Source organism: Suncus etruscus, chromosome 11 (assembly GCF_024139225.1).
Source record: "Suncus etruscus isolate mSunEtr1 chromosome 11, mSunEtr1.pri.cur, whole genome shotgun sequence".
In the NCBI taxonomy this organism is placed as follows: Eukaryota; Metazoa; Chordata; class Mammalia; order Eulipotyphla; family Soricidae; genus Suncus; species Suncus etruscus.
The window spans coordinates 75,479,260-75,496,265 of NC_064858.1; the positions used below are offsets into that span (position 1 = coordinate 75,479,260).

At 47.0% G+C, this 17,006-nt stretch overlaps 2 protein-coding genes and 1 non-coding gene across 7 annotated transcripts in view; 1 reads left to right on the forward strand and 2 right to left on the reverse strand.

Annotated features, from left to right (window-relative positions):
- The window catches only part of FAM186B (family with sequence similarity 186 member B), a 36,239-nt gene extending 24,310 nt beyond the window's left edge, over positions 1-11,929 (reverse strand). The window contains exons 1-3 of the mRNA XM_049782962.1: positions 11,834-11,929; positions 10,355-10,580; positions 5,573-5,755 (exon numbers count right to left, since the gene is read on the reverse strand). Of these exons, the coding sequence (XP_049638919.1) occupies positions 5,573-5,755; positions 10,355-10,580; positions 11,834-11,929 (505 nt within the window). The remainder of the gene's footprint in view (positions 1-5,572; positions 5,756-10,354; positions 10,581-11,833) is intronic.
- On the reverse strand, positions 2,098-2,201 carry LOC126023598 (U6 spliceosomal RNA). The gene has a single exon (XR_007500711.1). It is a non-coding gene; the product is annotated as a U6 spliceosomal RNA (small nuclear RNA).
- A 2,692-nt stretch (positions 11,930-14,621) lies between the features above and the next one.
- Positions 14,622-17,006, forward strand: part of PRPF40B (pre-mRNA processing factor 40 homolog B) — a 36,529-nt gene continuing 34,144 nt past the window's right edge. For 4 of the 5 annotated variants that reach the window (XM_049783368.1, XM_049783369.1, XM_049783371.1 and 1 more), the window contains exon 1: positions 14,623-14,641. In XM_049783368.1, coding sequence (XP_049639325.1) covers positions 14,639-14,641 — 3 coding nt within the window. In that variant the 5' untranslated portion in view covers positions 14,623-14,638. Of the gene's footprint in view, positions 14,642-17,006 lie in introns of all 5 variants that reach the window. The other variant, XM_049783372.1, reaches the window with a different exon arrangement.

Consider the following 17,006-nt stretch of genomic DNA (forward strand, 5'->3'; position numbering starts at 1 on the left):
CCCTGTGCCTGTCAGGAGCTATTTCTGAGCAGACAGCCAGGAGTAACCCCTGAGCAACGCTGGATGTGGCCCAAAAACCAAAAAAAAAAAAAAATTTGACAAGAATAAGCAGCTGGAGCTAAGGCCAGAAGAGATTCAGTAAGAGAGATCTCTCTTCTGCTCAGAGCTTGTCTAGTGCCCACCCCCAGGATCTGTTCGTTAGTACTTGCAGGCCAGAGAAGTTAGATGCTCTTAATCCAGTTTAACACAATTCAACAAACTCCTGATCCTTCTCTGGAGTCAGTTATTGTTTTGGTCATGCTGCTTACTAGACTCAATATCTGTGTTTGGCTCCCAACAAAGCAGAAACCTAATTAGCACTTAAGACCCCAGCATACCTAGAACCAGAATTTTTATTTCTCCATATCACTGGGCTGTGTTTGCAACTGTTCGCACCAAATAATTTGCAACTATCCACATGCTTACAAAAACAAAAAATCGGGGCCGGAGAGATAGCATGAAGGTAAGGTGTTCGCCTTGCATGCAGAGGATCAGTGGTTCGAATCCCGGCATCCCATATAGTCCCCTGAGCCTGTCAGGAGTGATTTCTGAGCACAGAGTCAGGAGCAACCCCTGAGCGATGCCGGGTGTGACCCAGAAACTAAAACAAACAAACAAACAAACAAAATCAGGGCCAGATTGATACACAATGGGTAGAGTGTTTGCCTTGCACATGGGTCTGGACCCAGGTTCAATTCCCAGCATCCTATTTTGTTTTTGTTTTTGGGTCACACCCAGCATCGCTCAAGGGTTACTCCTGGCTCTATGCTCAGAAATTGCTCCTGGCAGGCACGGGGGACCATATGGGACGCTGGGATTCGAACCGATGACCTTCTGCATGAAAGGCAAATGCCTTACCCTCCAAAGCATCCTATTTTGTCCGTGAAGTCTGTCAGTGGTAATTTTTTTTTATTTCCTTCCTTCCTTCCTTCCTTCCTTCCTTCCTTCCTTCCTTCCTTCCTTCCTTCCTTCCTTCCTTCCTTCCTCCTTCCTTCCTTCCTTTTTCTCTCTTTCTTTCTTTCCTTTCCTCCCTCCCTCCCTCTCTCCCTTTCTTCTTCCTCCTCCTCCCTCCTCCTCCTCCTTCTTCGAATTCAACCTGCATCCATCCCAGGTTGGCCACATGCAAAGCAAAAGCCCTACCACTGTGTTATCTCTCCGGCCCCATGTCAGTAGTAATTTCTCAGTGCAGAGCCAGGAGTAACCCCTGAGTGCTGCTGGAATGTGGCTCAAAAACAAAAAACAAGAGGCTGGTGAGGTTGCGCTAGAGGTAAGGTGTCTGTCTTGCAAGTGCTAGCCAAGGAAGGACCACAGTTCGATCCCCCAGCGTCCCATATGGTCCCCCCAAGCCAGGTGCAATTTCTGAGTGCTTAGCCAGGAGTAATCCCTGAGCATCAAACAGGTGTGGCCCGGGGCCCGGAGAGATAGCACAGCGGTGTTTGCCTTGCAAGCAGCCGATCCAGGACCAAAGGTGGTTGGTTCGAATCCCGGTGTCCCATATGGTCCCCCGTGCCTGCCAGGAGCTATTTCTGAGCAGACAGCCAGGAGTAACCCCTGAGCACAGCCGGGTGTGGCCCAAAACAAAACAAAACGGGTGTGGCCCAAAAAAACAAATGAGGAGGAGGGCGGCCAGATATCTGGCTTCCGGTTTCCTCTTTGATTCTGGAGACCAGCTCTTGCCAGGTATGGGGTTTGGGGAGGCTTCATGCCGGAGGCCTTCTTCCTAGCCTGGGGAGTGCTGGGAGGCTTGGCAGGCCCCCAGCCATCCCCCTCTTTCTCCCCTGACTCCAGGCCTTCCCTGTGTGCCAGCTCAGATGGCCAGAAGTGGGTTCAGGTGGGCTCTTAGGGGTCCTCAGGCTTCCCCCCTCCTTCCGTACTCCAGGGGGGAGGTGCATGGGGAGGAGGGCAGGCAGATATCTGGCTTCCGGTTTCCTCTGATTCTGGAGACCAGCTCTTGCCAGGTATAGGGTTTGGGGAGTCCCCATGCCGGAGGCCTTCTTTCTAGCCTGGGGAGTGCTGGGATGCTTGGCAGGCCCCCAGCTACCCCCCTCTTTTTTTTTTTTAAATATGGAACACTTCACGAATTTGCGTGTCATCCTTGCGCAGGGGCCATGTTAATCTCTGTATCGTTCCAATTTTAGTATATGTGCTGCCGAAGCGAGCACCAACCCCCCACTTTCTCCCCTGGACTCTAGGCCTTCCCTGGGCCCCGGTCCAGGTGGACTCTATAGAGGTCATCAGGCTTTCCCCCTACCACTCCCTACACTAATGGGAATGCACTTTGGGAGGAGGGCGGGCTCTTCTAGCACTGGTTTATGTTGGGACTGTCACTGGAAATTTTTTCTCCTTGGTCGCCTATTGATAATATTGTATACATATAGTTTATATATGCATAATATCTATCTTGTATTGTGACCTTGACACTGCCCTACAAAGCTCATTTCTAATCTTTTTTTTTTTTTTTTTTTTTTTGGTTTTGGTTTTTGGGTCACACCCGGCGGTGCTCAGGGGTTACTCCTGGCTGTCTGCTCAGAAATAGCTCCTGGCAGGCATGGGGGACCATATGGGACACCGGGATTCGAACCAACCACCTTTGGTCCTGGATCGGCTGCTTGCAAGGCAAACACCGCTGTGCTATCTCTCCGGGCCCTCATTTCTAATCTTTTACTGCCTCAGTCCCAACCCTTATTTCCCCCCATCTACCTATGTAGGTGCAGCTCATGACATGAAGCTCACCACATAGAGTGATGAGTGCAGTTAGAGAAATAACTACACTGAAAACTACCATAACAATGTGAATGAATGAGGAAAATAGAAAGCCTGTCTCGAGTACAGGTGTGGGTGAGGTGGGGAGGAGGGAGATCTGGGAAATTGGTGGTGGGAATCTTGCACTGGTGAAGGCGGGGGTGTTCTTTACATGACTGTAATCATACAACTACAATCATATTTGTAATCATGGTGTTTAAATAATGATAATTAAAAATATAACCAACAGCTAAAGGTTGAGGAGATAGTTCAGAGGGCTGGAGTATATATCCTGCATGGCAAAATCAGTCCCCACCACTCCCTTGTATTAACCCCACTCCCATCCCAAGTACAACTCTCTATGGCCTCAGTGCCCTCCACTACTCCTAATGACATCACAGTGTTGGGCCCATACACCAGTCATGCCTGCACAACACAGCTGAGTACTTTTTTTCGGGGGTAGGGGTTGGGTCACACATAGCAGCGCTCAGGGGTTACTCCTGGCTCTACGATCAGAAATCACTCCTGGCAGGCTCAGGGGACCATATGAAATGCCGGGATTTGAACTGCTGACCTTCTGCATGAAAGGCAAACACCTTACCTCCATCCTATTTCTCTGGCCCCAGCTGAGTACATTTAAGTACTGATGAGAGACTATTCTCCCCCCAAAATCCCAAAATACTATTACTTTTCCCATTTGAAGGGATCTTGATACTTTGAAAATAGGGGGCCTCCTCCCTAGAAAAATACACTTAAACACAGAATGTGAGGCCAGAACAATAATATAGATAGTGTGTAGGGTGTTTGCTTTGCACACAACCAACCTGGGTTTGATCTCCAGTATTCCATATGCCCCACCTGAGCAGTGCCAGGAGTAATTCCTGAATACAGAGCCAGGAGTGACCCAGATACTACTGGATGTGGCCAAAACAAACAAACAAACAAAAACAAAAAACCTCAAAACCTCCAACAGATGGTATATCTGTGTTGAAATCTGTTCATAGACTTAAGTGCCTTAGGGCTGGGTCATGTATCATTTTGTGCCATTATGTGCATGTTGAACTGGTGGAGCATCTATTCTTTTGTTTATTCAATGAATATCAGTAACAGAAAACAGACTGCCTAACTTTGGTTGGAGGCAGCTAAAGGAAATATGGCAATCAAATGATATTGAAATTGAAATCAATCTTGCTCTAGATAATATTGTCAGTGAGACCATATGACCTAGGGTTCATAGCTGGGATTCTAGAATCAAGATTCTAGAATCTTGTACTTGAATTTCACCCTTAACACTTGGTCTGGTTTGTTTCCTAACTTCCTCCTTCTGTTTCTGAAAAATGGAGATTTCTGAAAATCTTCATTGAATAGTTATCTACTTAATAGAATTTAACTAGATGATGTAGATTTATGCTAAGCATCATATCAGATTCCTAGTAAGTGTTCAAGCAATCGTTTCTTTTAATAATTTTTATTTTGACCAAAATGAATCTATTATGCTGAGTGAAATGTCAGAGGGAGAGAGATAGACGCAGAATAGTCTCACTCATCTATGGGTTTTAAGAAAAATAAAAGAAATTTTTGCAATAATTCTCAGAGACAAAAGAGAGGAGGACTGGAAGGTCCAGCTCACGACATGAAGCTCACCACAAAGAGTGATGAGTGAGTTAGAGAAATAACAACATTGAGAACTATCATATCAATGCAAATGAATGAGGGAAGTAGAAAGCCTATCTGGAGTACAGGCAGGGGCGTGGTGGTGGGGAGGAGGGAGATTTGGGACATTGGTGATGGGAATGTTGCACTGGTGAATGGGGGGGGTGTTCTTTACATGACTGAAACCCAACTACAATCATATTTGTAATCAAGGTGTTTAAATAAAGATATAAAATAAAAAATAAATATATATAAAATAATTTTTATTTTGACCAAAGTGAAGAAATCGTTTCTAAATAAAATAATATATAAAAATTTAAGAGTAATGGGGCTGGAGTGATGGCACAGTGATAGGGTGTTTGCGTTGCATGCACCTGACCTAGGATGGACCATGGCTCGATCCCCGGCATCCCATATGATCCCCCAAGCCAGGAGTGATTTCTGGGCGCATAGCCATGAGAGTAACCCCTGACCATCACAGGGTGTGGCCCAAAAGCCAAAAAAAAAATTAAGGGTAAGACATATTGTTGACAGTGCACTCTTGGAGCAGTCATAATCAAGATGGTTCTGGAAAGGACCTCTGGTTTACCCTCACCAAACATTTTAGCTCTGCTGCTGAGTTTGTTGTAAAAAAATGTTCCTTTGGCTCTAGCTACAAAGTCTCATCTTTCTGATCCCAGAATTGCATCAGCCACAGCCCAGGGAACACTAAAGGGTCCCTCTCTTTATCATCATTCCTATGGCCATCCTTGAGGGATAGCTCAGAACTACCCAGAATTCAGCTTGAGTTCAGCATCCCAACCTCTCCCCACTGCCAATCCATCTCATATCTCTTTTGTTAGGGAGGAGAGTCAGAACAACCCCATGGATCCTGATCTATTTTTCTTTTTCTTTTTTTTGGGGGGCCACACCCAGCGATGCTCAGGGGTTACTCCTGGCTGTCTGCTCAGAAATAGCTCCTGTCAGGCACGGGGGACCATATGGGACACCGGGATTTGAACCAACCACCTTTGGTCCTGGATCGGCTGCTTGCAAGGCAAACACCGCTGTACTATCTCTCCGGGCCCCTGATCTATTTTTCTGGGATGGCATCCATCATAACCAACACCTTTCCTCGTCACTTACTCCTGGTACTTACCTTGTGCTCTCTTCCTCTCTCCTTCAATGAGAGTAGAGCAAAGGGAGATGAGAGACTCAATGCCTCCTTTGGTGGCAATGAGGGAGAGAGGTAACATTTTCTCTATGACTTCAATCCATTTATCCTGGGATTCCTCATCTTCCTCATTCTTCCTGGTTCTGATCTCATAGGTCAGACTGTCACCTGGAGAGGCAGGTGAGAGATATAGGTGAAGAGGGATCATCCTTCAGGAAGCCCTAAGCTGCCTCATGGATCAGGTGAAAACCAGCAGCTGACAGGCTGGAGAGATAGCATGGAGGTAGGGTGTTTGCCTTGCATGCAAGAGGACTGTGGTTCAAATCTTGGCATCCCATATGGTCCCCCCAAGCCTGCCAGGAGTGATTTCTGAGTGTAGAGCCAGGAGTAGCCCCTGAGTGCTGCCGGATGAGACCCCCCCCAAAAAAAAAAAAAACAACAAATGTGTCAAGTTGGGCAACTTACTGATTAACCCAAGCCTCTGTTTCCTTGCCTGGTAAAGAGTGTGAGTGAGTGAGTGAGTGAGTGAGTGAGTGAGTGAGTGAGTGAGTGAGTAGTGAGTGTGGAGAGGGGCAGCAGATAGCATTTCATACCCATGAAAGAGCACTCCTGATGTTGCTTGGTAGAACATATTTGGTACTGGATATCAAACTAGGTTTGTGGCATGTTAGACAAGTGACTAGACTCCTATATTATCTAGCCTCATTCTTTTTTCTTTCCTTTTTTTTTTTTTTTTAATTTTCAGTGTTGGAGCAGGACCTCAAGGATGAAACAAGGTGAGTGCACGAGTGTATAATCACTGAGCTACATCATTGCAAGGCTGGATAAGAAAAGAGAGCATGTGAAGATATTAACATGAAACCTGTTAAGTAAAAAATATGTAGTACATGTTATTTCAAAACATGTATATGATATGTATTACACATTAAATAGTATTGTTGATAGGGATGTGTCTGCCTTTTTATTTCTCTATATATACCCTTGCCTAATTCAGATTTGAACAATTAAGTGAATTGGAGTCAAAGGCCCTGCTTAGTTCCTGGGAGCCATGGAAGAACCCTGAACTTTGAATCTTTGTAGAAGGGGAGCATGCAGAGGTGGAGCACATCTCTACATTCCCTTCCTCCAACACTGTAGTGCCTACCACAGTACACAGCAAACCGAAGCCCTGTGCTAGATGACTTTAATTAGATCAGTGGTAGTACTTTGTTTCTAGTTGTGCATAACTGAGCTGTACCTAAGAACTTACAGTTGGCATTTCTGCTGTTTGATCCAGTGCCCATAAAATTAAGTCATTTGGCACTTTTTTTAAAAACTAATTTATTGATTGATTGGTTTTTGGGCCACACCCAGTGGTGCTCAGGGGTTGCTCCTGACTCTGCACTCAAAACTCACCCCTGGCAGGCTGGGGAACCATATGGGATGCCAGGAATCAAACCGGGTACACCTCCAGGGTTGGCTGCATGCAAGGCAAACGCCTTACTGCTGTGCTATCTCTCCGGCCCCTCACTTGGTACTTTGAATACCACTATTTAGTGGGTTCTGAAAAATAGTGCCACAAAAAACTGTTAGAACTTTGGGGCCAGAGAGATAGCATGGAGGTAAGGCATTTGCCTTGCATGCAGAAAGACAGTGGTTTGAATCCCGGCATTCCATATGGTTCCCCGAGCCTGCCAGGAGCGATTTCTGAGCATAGAGCCAGGAGTAACCCCTGAGCGCTGCCGGTGTGACCCCAAAACAAAACAAAACAACAACCAAAAAAAGAACTAATTAACTCAATACAGTTGTGGGATATAATATCAATGTCCATGAGGCCATAAAGATAGTACAGTGGATAATGTACTTAGTGTATGCATCTGACCCATTTTGATCTCCAGCATCCCATATGGTCTTCCTAAGTAATCAGAAGTAATGATTTTGTGCAGACTAAAAGTACCACCACATGTGTCCTCAAAACCAAAATAAATAGCTAAAATCAGTATCCAAAAACAAGCTGGCAGAGAACGCTCAGTACGCTGTGGCTTTGCCTATGTGAGGTTCAGGTGTGATCCCTGAGCACAGCTAGGAGTGACCCAGAACAAAACAGAAAGCTCAATGGAATTTCTTTGTATAAATAGAAAAACACTCCTTAAATATGTGTGGTTATAAAAACCCAAAGAGTGAAAGTATTCCTGAGTAAGAACAAAACTTAAAGCACCACACTGTCCCACATTTTCTGATATCGAACTGTTTTACAAACTAAAAATTAGTCATTAAGGATTCAAGGTGAGGCTTTCAGCTGACATCACTGGTCCTACTCCTAATTGAGAGGCAGAACCCCTCTTCCCTTCTGGCTAAGTTCCAGCAGCCTCCATATCCTACCTGTGCTATATTAATAGGTCCATGTTGCAGCTCATGAACTGCTCTCTGCTTTACCCTTTATCTGCTTTCTGTTTTCTGCCTTACCAGTCCAGGTGAGGATTATCTCTCACTGGCATCACTGGAACCTTGCTTGGTCCCAGCAGCCTCCACACCCAACCTGCACCTAATTAAATTGCCCAAGACAATCAGACAAGGGGCTAATATCAAAAATATACAATGTACTGACAGGACTTAATAAGAAAAAAACACATAGCCCCATCAAAAAATGGGGAGAAATGAATAGACACTCCCTTAAAGAAGAAATACAAATGGCCAAATGATATATGAAAAAATGCTCCTCATTACTAATCATCAGGGAGATGCAAATCAAAACTACAATGAGATATCATCTCACATCACAGAGACTGGCACACATCACAAAGAACAAGAACAATCAGTGCTGTTGAGGATGTGGAGAGAAAGGAACTCATTTACTGCTGGTGGGAATGTCATCTAGTCTAGCCTTTATGGAAAACAATATGGAGATTCCTCCAAAAACTGGAAATTGAGCTCCCATACAATCCAGTTATACCACTCCTAGGGATATACTCAAGGAACACAAAAATACAATACAAAAAAAATCCCTTTCTCACACCGATATTCATTGTAGTGCTATTTACAATATAGCCAGACTCTGGAAACAACCAAGATGCCCTTCAACAGATGAATGGCTGAAGAAACTGTGGTACAGATACACAATGAAATATTATGCAGCAGTCAGGAGAGATGAAGTCATGAAATTTTCCTGTATATGGATGTACATGGAATCTATTATGCTGAGTGAAATAAGTCAGAGGAAGAGGGATAGACACAGGATAGTCTCACTCATCTATGGGTTTTAAGAAAAATAAAATACTTTTTTTTTTTTATAAAATACATTTTTACAATAATTCCCAGAGACAAAAGAGAGGAGGGGTGGAAGGTCCAACTCATGATATGAAGCTCAGCGTAAAGAGTGCTGAGTGCTGGCCCGGAGAGATAGCACAGCAGCGTTTGCCTTGCAAGCAGCTGATCCAGGACCAAAGGTGGTTGGTTCGAATCCCTGTGTCCCATATGGTCCCCCGTGCCTGCCAAGAGCTATTTCTGAGCACAGCCAGGAGTAACCCCTGAGCACCTCCGGGTGTGACCCAAAAACCAAAAAAAAAAAAAAAAAAAAAAAAAGAGTGGTGAGTGCAGTTAGAGAAATAACTACATTGAGACTTATCATATCAATGTGAATGAATGAGGGAAATAGAAAGTCTGTCTTGAGTACAGGTGGGGATAGGATGGGGAAGAGAAAGAATTGGGACATTAGTGATGGGAATGTTGCACTGATGAAGGGGGGTGTTCTTTACATGACTGAAACCCAACTACAATTATATTTGTAATCATGGTGTTTAAATAAATGTATTAATTAAAAAAAAGAAAATAAAAGAATTTTCCAGAGTTGAATACCAAGACACTGAGATCCAAGAGCACAGAGTCCCAATGAAAATAGACTCAACTAGGCACATTGTACTAAAACTGATGGAAGCTAAAGATAGAGATAGAATATAGAAAGCAACAAGGTCAAAAAAGAAACATATACAAAGGAAAGCCCATCAGAATTACAGAAGATCTATCAAATGCAACTCTGTGAGCCAGAAGAGTATTGGAGGGATAGAGTTTAAAAACTCAATGAAATAAATACATCATCAAGAATTAATTTTGGGGCCCGGAGAGATAGCACAGCGGCGTTTGCCTTGCAAGCAGCTGATCCAGGACCAAAGGTGGTTGGTTCGAATCCCAGTGTCCCATATGGTCCCCTGTGCCTGCCAGGAGCTATTTCTGAGCAGACAGCCAGGAGAAACCCCTGAGCACTGCCGGGTGTGGCCCAAAATCCAAAAAAAAAAAAAAAAAAAAAAAGAATTAATTTTGGGACCGGAGAGATAGCATGGAGGTAAGGCGTTTGCCTTTCATGCAGAAAGACAGTGGTTCGAATCCCCCGGCATCCCATATGGTCCCCATGCCTGTCAGGGATGATTTCTGAGCATAGAGCCAGGAGTAACCCCTGAGCGCTGCTGGGTGTGACCCAAAAACAAAAAACAAAAAAAAAAAAAAAGAAAAGAAAAAAAAGAATTAATTTTGTTTCTATCTTGCTAATAAATGAGATGTCATAATGTACTTATGATGTAGAGTTCATCATAGAACAGATAATATTAAAATCAATTATGTTTGGGACAATTACAGTTGGTCCTCTAGGAAGTGGTCACGATGTGTTGTGATGTGATTGGGAGAATATGTCAATAGAGATGGATTACAAGTATCTTTTGTTCTTCCTGCACTTATGACCCACATGTCCGTCCCAGTGAAGACTGGCAGTGGGAAGGCATCACCTTCCATACTCACCCCAGTCACCCAGCCAGCTGAGAATTTCATACAAGTGCTTCTCCTTCATCTTAGCATCTGTGGACAAGGAGGTAATTTTTTCGAGTAAGATGAATCTGTTTTTGCCTTTTTCTACCATGTGGTGAGATTCAGCCTTTTCTCTTAAATCGTATCCTAGTTCTTTCTGGAAATGACTGATGACATTGTTGACATTGTCCAAGATGTTTGAAAGCTCAGAAGAAATATTCTATAGGGGAAGGAGCAGTTTGTAGTGTTGAGAGGTGTACACTCTTGACGACATGTCTTACAGTGTGATCTTAGACAAGCTAGACAAGTCTTAGGGCCCCAGTTTTCTTATTTATAAAGTAGGGATGATTAGGACTGAGAAAATGGTTCAGTGGCTGGAGGAATGTTTTGCATGCAAGAGCCAATCCCTTGCACTACATGGTCTCTCCACCACTGCTAGGAGTGACACTCCCCTCCTCAACACTCACCAACCTAGCACTATTGGTCCAAAACCCAGAAAAAAGTGGAGATGATTATAGTACCAGTGTCATAGGTTTTTGTTTGTTTGTTTTTGTTTTGGGGCCACTCCTGGCTATCTGCTCAGAAATAGCTCCTGGCAGGCACGGGGGACCATATGGGACACTGGGATTCGAACCAACCACCTTAGGTCCTGGATCGGCTGCTTGCAAGGCAAACGCCACTGTGCTCTCTCCGGCCCTGTTTTTTTTTTTTTTTTTTTTTTTTAAAGATTAAGTGCATTAGTATTTGATGGCATTAACTTTTATTACTATCACTTTGAATATTAAGACAAGCTAATTTCTCCAGAATTTTATAACTTGCTGGGTACTTTGGGGCATATCTCTCACAAGGTAACAAGTACGGGACAATATGCCCCAAGAAACCCATAGTATTAAAGACTCTGGCTTAAAAATGTGCTAAAGTCTGATGTACTGGTAATTCCAGCTTTTGGTCATTTATTTCCCCTTGAAGTTTTAGGACTCCACTAGCATGGAGTTTTCTGGTAGCCCACCAAGAACAAATCCTGAAACCTGAGATTTAGCCTAAGTATAAGGGTCCCATGGAAGCATCCCATAGCTGCTCCTTCCCAGGCCCAGTCCCACTGCAGAGGCCTTGCATAATCAAGTGGAGGAGGTGGTTATTTTGCACTGATCTGTCTGAAACCCAGTTTGCAGAGGATCTCAGGACCTCCAAGAGTTCAGATAAATCTTGACCAAACCTACATTGAGGAGCCAGCTCAGTTAACTAAAACACATATTTCACAATAAGGAGGCCTGCATCTGATCCCCAGAACCAGCACCACATATATTTTCCGGAGTACTGCTAGAGATGATCTCCAAGCACAAAGCTGGGAAAAAGCCCCTATGTGTTGGGGGAAAAAAAAATAAAGCTTAGGTTTGAAAACAAAACAAACCTCATAACTAACCCTATTTCAGACCCTAATTAGAAGGGTGACTCCCTAACCACAGGAGTTACCTCCTGAGTCCGAGTTAGCTGGGCAATCTGAATCCTTGAGATGATGGCTTTCACTGACTCGGGGGTTATTAACTGTGAGGACTCAACATTCTCCATTTGGGATCAAATGTCACCAAGTCACCAAGGCATCCTGTGTTTCTGGTATACAGTCCTGGATACACAATATTGACTGCTTCAATGTTAAGGATCCTGGGTAGCTCCTGAGAACGCTGCTGAGTCACAGCTCCCAGTAACTGCCAGATAGCGGGTTCTAACTGACCTTCTTTCTCTAGTGACATCATCAATTTGCCTGAAGGATGATAACCTGATATCTACTTGGTTCTCTGGCTTTCTTTTTTTTTTTTTTTTTTCTTTTGGTTTTTCGGGCCACACCCGTTTGATGCTCAGGGGTTACTCCTGGCTAAGCGCTCAGAAATTGCCCCTGGCTTGGGGGGAACCATATGGGACACCGGGGGATCGAGCCGCGGTCCTTCCTTGGCTAGCGCTTGCAAGGCAGACACCTTACCTTTAGCGCCACCTCGCAGGCCCCTCTAGCTTTCTATTTTTGTTTTGTTTGGGGTCCACACCCGGAGATAATCAGAGGTAAATCCTGGCTGTGCACTCAGGAATCACCCTTGGCTGTGCACAGGGGACCATATGGTGTACTGAGAATCGACCCAGGTCAACTGTGTGCAAGGCAAATGCCCTGCACACTGTACTATTGCTTGGCTCCAAATCCCGATTTCTTGAGGGAATATCCATAGTCTTCTAAAAAAGCTAGTCTAGTCAGCATTCCCACCAGGCATTGAATATGGGTCCCTTTCCCCCACCCCACATCCATGCCAACATTGGTTGTTCTTTTTGATGAGTGCTAGTCTCTTTGGTGTGGGTTGATATCTCATAGTTTGATTTGCATTTCCCTGATTAGTGATTTAGAGCATTTTTTTATATGCTTTTTGACCATTTGTATCTGTTTCTTTGAGGAAGCCTCTGTTCTCATCAGCAGGACTAATTTTTTTCCTGCTTTGGGGGCCACAACCAGTGGCACTTCGGTTATTCCTAGCTCTGCACACAGAAATGGAGAGGGAGGGAGAGAGGGGTAGAGAGAGAGAGAGAGAGAGAGAGAGAGAGAGAGAGAGAGAGAGAGAGAGAGAGAGAGAGAGAGAGAGGGGAACCCTGCCTTACCTCAATTTCATTAAATTTTTAGTTTTGAGGCCATACCCATAACTCAGGGGCTGCTACTTGCCTTGCAGGGTTTACATGCTTGCAGGAAATCAAACCCGGGGGTCACTTGTGTGCAAGGACAGAGCCTTATTCCTTGTACTATCTATTAATCAAATTTAACTGTATTATATTCTCAATTTAATACACTTCTCAGGATTGCAGATTACACCGTTTGGTGGAAGCCAGATCTCAAAAATCATTTCCTGGTCACTTGGGAAGCACGCCTATGGTCAGCTCTCCTCGGGTAGAGATTTCACTGCATGCAGTATTTTTCTTTTTTTTCCTTACTTTCTTTCCAGCCGCTGTATGCCCAGTGCCTGGAAGCCTCTTCTGTTCAATAGAATGAAAGAACTGCTTAAAAAGTGCTAAAAGTGGAGCCGAAGTGCTAGCGCACAGCACAGCGAGCGGGGAGGACGTTCGCCTTACACACAGCTGATCCTATGTCCATCCTGACACCCTCCCCCCCCCCCAAGGTTCCCCAATCCCTCCAGTGATCCTTGAGCACTATCGGGCGGGCATGTCCCCCAAAGCAAAGCGAAAGTGTTAACATCAACTGAGCATCGAATCACAAAGCGAAAAACTCTGGCGAAGTGCAAAGTACTCTGGCTATGAAAACACTTGGATCTGGGGGCGAGCACGCCTGCCAGCAAGTGCAGAAAGGGCGGTGTAGAGGCGGCCGCGGGTTGGGCGGGAAGTCTGGAGAAAGCCTCGCTTACTAGCGCCCTGGGGCTGCTGCGGGATAGCCAGTCGTCAGTCAGTCCAGTCAGTCAGTCAGTCAGTCAGTCAGTCAGTCAGTCAGTCAGTCAATCCATCAGTTCAATTAGTCCAGTCAGTAGGTCCAGCCAGTTTAGTCAGTCAGTCAGTCCATCAGTCCAGTCAGTCAGTCGGTCCGTCAGTCCAGTCAGTCAGTCTAGTCAGTCAGTCTACTCAGTCACTCCAGCCAGTCCATTCAGTCAGTTGGTCCAGTCAGTCCAGCCAGTCAGTCCATTCAGTCAGTCAGTCAATCCATCAGTCCAATTAGTCAGTCCAGTCAGTCGGTCCAGCCAGCCTAGTCAGTCAGTCCATCAGTTCAGTCAGTCGGTCCGTCCGTCAGTCCAGCCAGTCAGTCTAGTCAGTCAGTCGGTAGGTCCAGTCAGTCAGTCTACTCAGTCAGTCAGTCCAGCCAGTCCAGCCAGTCGTCAGTCAGTCAATTAGTTCAGTCAGTCAGTCAGTCAGTTCAGTTAGTCTAGTCAGCCAGTCCATTCAGTCAGTCAGTCGGTCCAGCCAGTCGTCGGGTCAGTCCGGCCAGTCGGTCAGTCCCCGAAGCAGCCCCTCACGTCCCTCCCCGGCCTGAGTCCGGGCCGGGGCCGGGCCCGCGGCTTCTCCGCGCCGGGGGCGGGGCGGGGCGGGCGCTGGGAGCCGTGCGTGCGGGGTCGGGGGGGTCGGCGGGTCGGCGGGCGGGTCGGCCGGGCGGGCGGGCGGGCGGGCGGGCCGGCGGGGAGCGCGGCGGGAGCCCGGCCGGCCAGGTTCGCCCCTTGGCCCCGCCCCCGGGCCCGCCGGCCAATCGGCGCGGCCCTTACTGGCGGGTGGGCCGAGCCCGCCCCGCTGCTCCGAGGCTCTGGCATGGTAACGTCCCCGCGCGGGGTGGAGGGCCCGGGGCGGTCCCACAGCGCCCCCGGCGGCCCGGGCCGAGGACTGGGGGTCGAGGAGGCCGCGGGGTGCCGCCCGGGGCTCCGGGGATCGCCCGGCGCGGCCAGGGTGCTGGGAGGCCGGCGGAGGAGCCGGGAGCGGCGGGGTGGGGGCGGGGGCTCGGGCAGGGGCGGGGAGCCATGTTGGAGGGCGGCGGGGTGGGGGTCCGAGGGAAAAAGAGTTTCGGAGGCCGCGTGGAAGGAGCCGGGGGGGCGTGGGGGCGTGGGGGCGAGGCGGGCGAGGCGAGGGGGCGGGCGAGCTCGGACTCTGGGTCCCAGCGGCCCCTCGTAGGTGCTCGGCGGACCCCAGGCCCCGGGCCCACCCCGGTGCGCATGCCCTTTGGCGGCCCCCGCTGCGCCCGCAGCCCTTCTGGTAGTTCCTCGGGCGTCTGTCCCCCGAGGCGAGGAGGAGGCATTGTTTCCTGAGGGAGGAAAGAGGTGCCTGGCCCTCGCCCACTGCACGAGTAGCCCTAGAAGTGCCCCAGCCTGGCTCTGCCCTCTACCAACTGGACCCACTTTGTGTGACCTTGGGCAAGTCTCGAGCTTTCTTTGGACCTCAGATGCCCCGTCGACTGGAGAAAGCGAATCTTAGCCCCACTCTCCAGGCCCTACCTGGGTGGTTCCTAAAGAGAGTTCTGGAGAAGGAGTTCTAGGAGATGGAGAAGTAAAGGAAGATGGAGGCCTTAAACTGGGGTTGCAGCATTCCAGGGATGTGGATTGGAGGGTAGGCACCCACCCTTCAAGGCAGAGGCCGGGTTGGAGGATCAAGAACTTGAGTAGAAGAAGAGGATGAGACCTAACTCAAGAAAGGAAATGCAGAAGTATTTTCAGCAGGAAAGTGCAGAGTAGATGGCAGGATCAGAGAGAAGCAAGATACTCTCTTTTTTGTTTGTTTTTGTACCACTGGAATGAAGTGCTCTTGGCACTGAGCTCCACAATCGCTCCTAGTGGGACTCGGGGGACCATATGGAAAGCTGGGGATCAAACCTAGGTGGGCCTAGTGCAAGACAAACACTACTCGCTGTACTATCACTCTGGGCCCTACAACAAGATATTTTTCTACTGGTGTAGGGGCGTATGAAATAAGAGACTGAAATTGAGGAGTGGAATTAGAAATAATCTTGAAACCAGGGAGGGAAGAAGGGAAACGAAAAAGGGTAAAGAGGGGCCCGTAGCGATAGTACAGCGGATTCCATATGGTCCCCAAGCACTGACAGGAATGAGCATCCTTTAGCACAGTTGGGTGTGAGACAAGAACAAAAAAAGGGGGGCAAAGAATAGATAGGCCACAGGTTAAGCATCTGGTCTGGTCTCTTAGCCTCCATGATACTGTGTGTGTGTGGAGGGGTGTAGGTGGGGTGTAGGGTGGATGGGATTTGAATCATACCTGGCAGTATTCAGGGCTTACTTTTTGCATTGTTTTCAGGGACCATATGTATTACCAGGAATTGAACCCTGGTCACTAAGTGCAAGATAAGCATCCTGGGGCCGGAGTGATAGCCCAGCGGTAGGGCATTCTCCTTGCATGCGGCTGACCCAGGATGGACCTCGGTTTGGTCTCCGGCATTCCATATGGTCCTCCAAGCCAGGAGCAATTTCTGAGCGCATAGCCAAGAGTAAGCCCTGAGCATGTGTGTTTGGGCCATATGTGGCCCAAAAGCCAAAACAAAAAAAAGACCCTGCCGGCTGTACTATCTCTAAGTCCATGCTACTTTTCTTGGGGTTGGGGAGTTCTTTTGGGGCTATACCTGGTTGTTCATGTATATTGCTTCCATAGTTGCTGGGGAGCCATGCATTGCTGGGGAATTGATCCCAGTGTTCTCACATGCAAGACTTGTGCTCTTTCACTGAGTTCTATCTGGGTAGTTCTTTTTTTTGTTAATCTCTTTCTGAGAACTGTGCTTTCTGACCTTCATTTTTCTTATACATTTCCCTTCAGGGAGTGAGCTAGACCAAGCTAACCTTGGGATGGATTACCACAGCCTCTCAGGATTTCAGGATAGTGTGAAGAATAAAAAGAAAATGGAAATGAATTTGATTGCAAAAAATAAATGCAGTCTTTCAGTAGGGAGGCAGCTTTTGGGGAGTAGTTGAATGCACAGGCTTTGGTGTCGAACTGGATTCAAAGCCTTTGCCACTTAAACTCTTGGAACTTTGGCCAAGTTATTTCATTTATCTGAACTTCAGTTTATCTATAAAATGGAAATAATAGGGACCGGAGAGATAGCACGGAGATAAGGTGTTTGCCTTGCATGCAGACTGTCAGTGGTTCGAATCCCGGCATCCCATATGGTCCCTCGAGC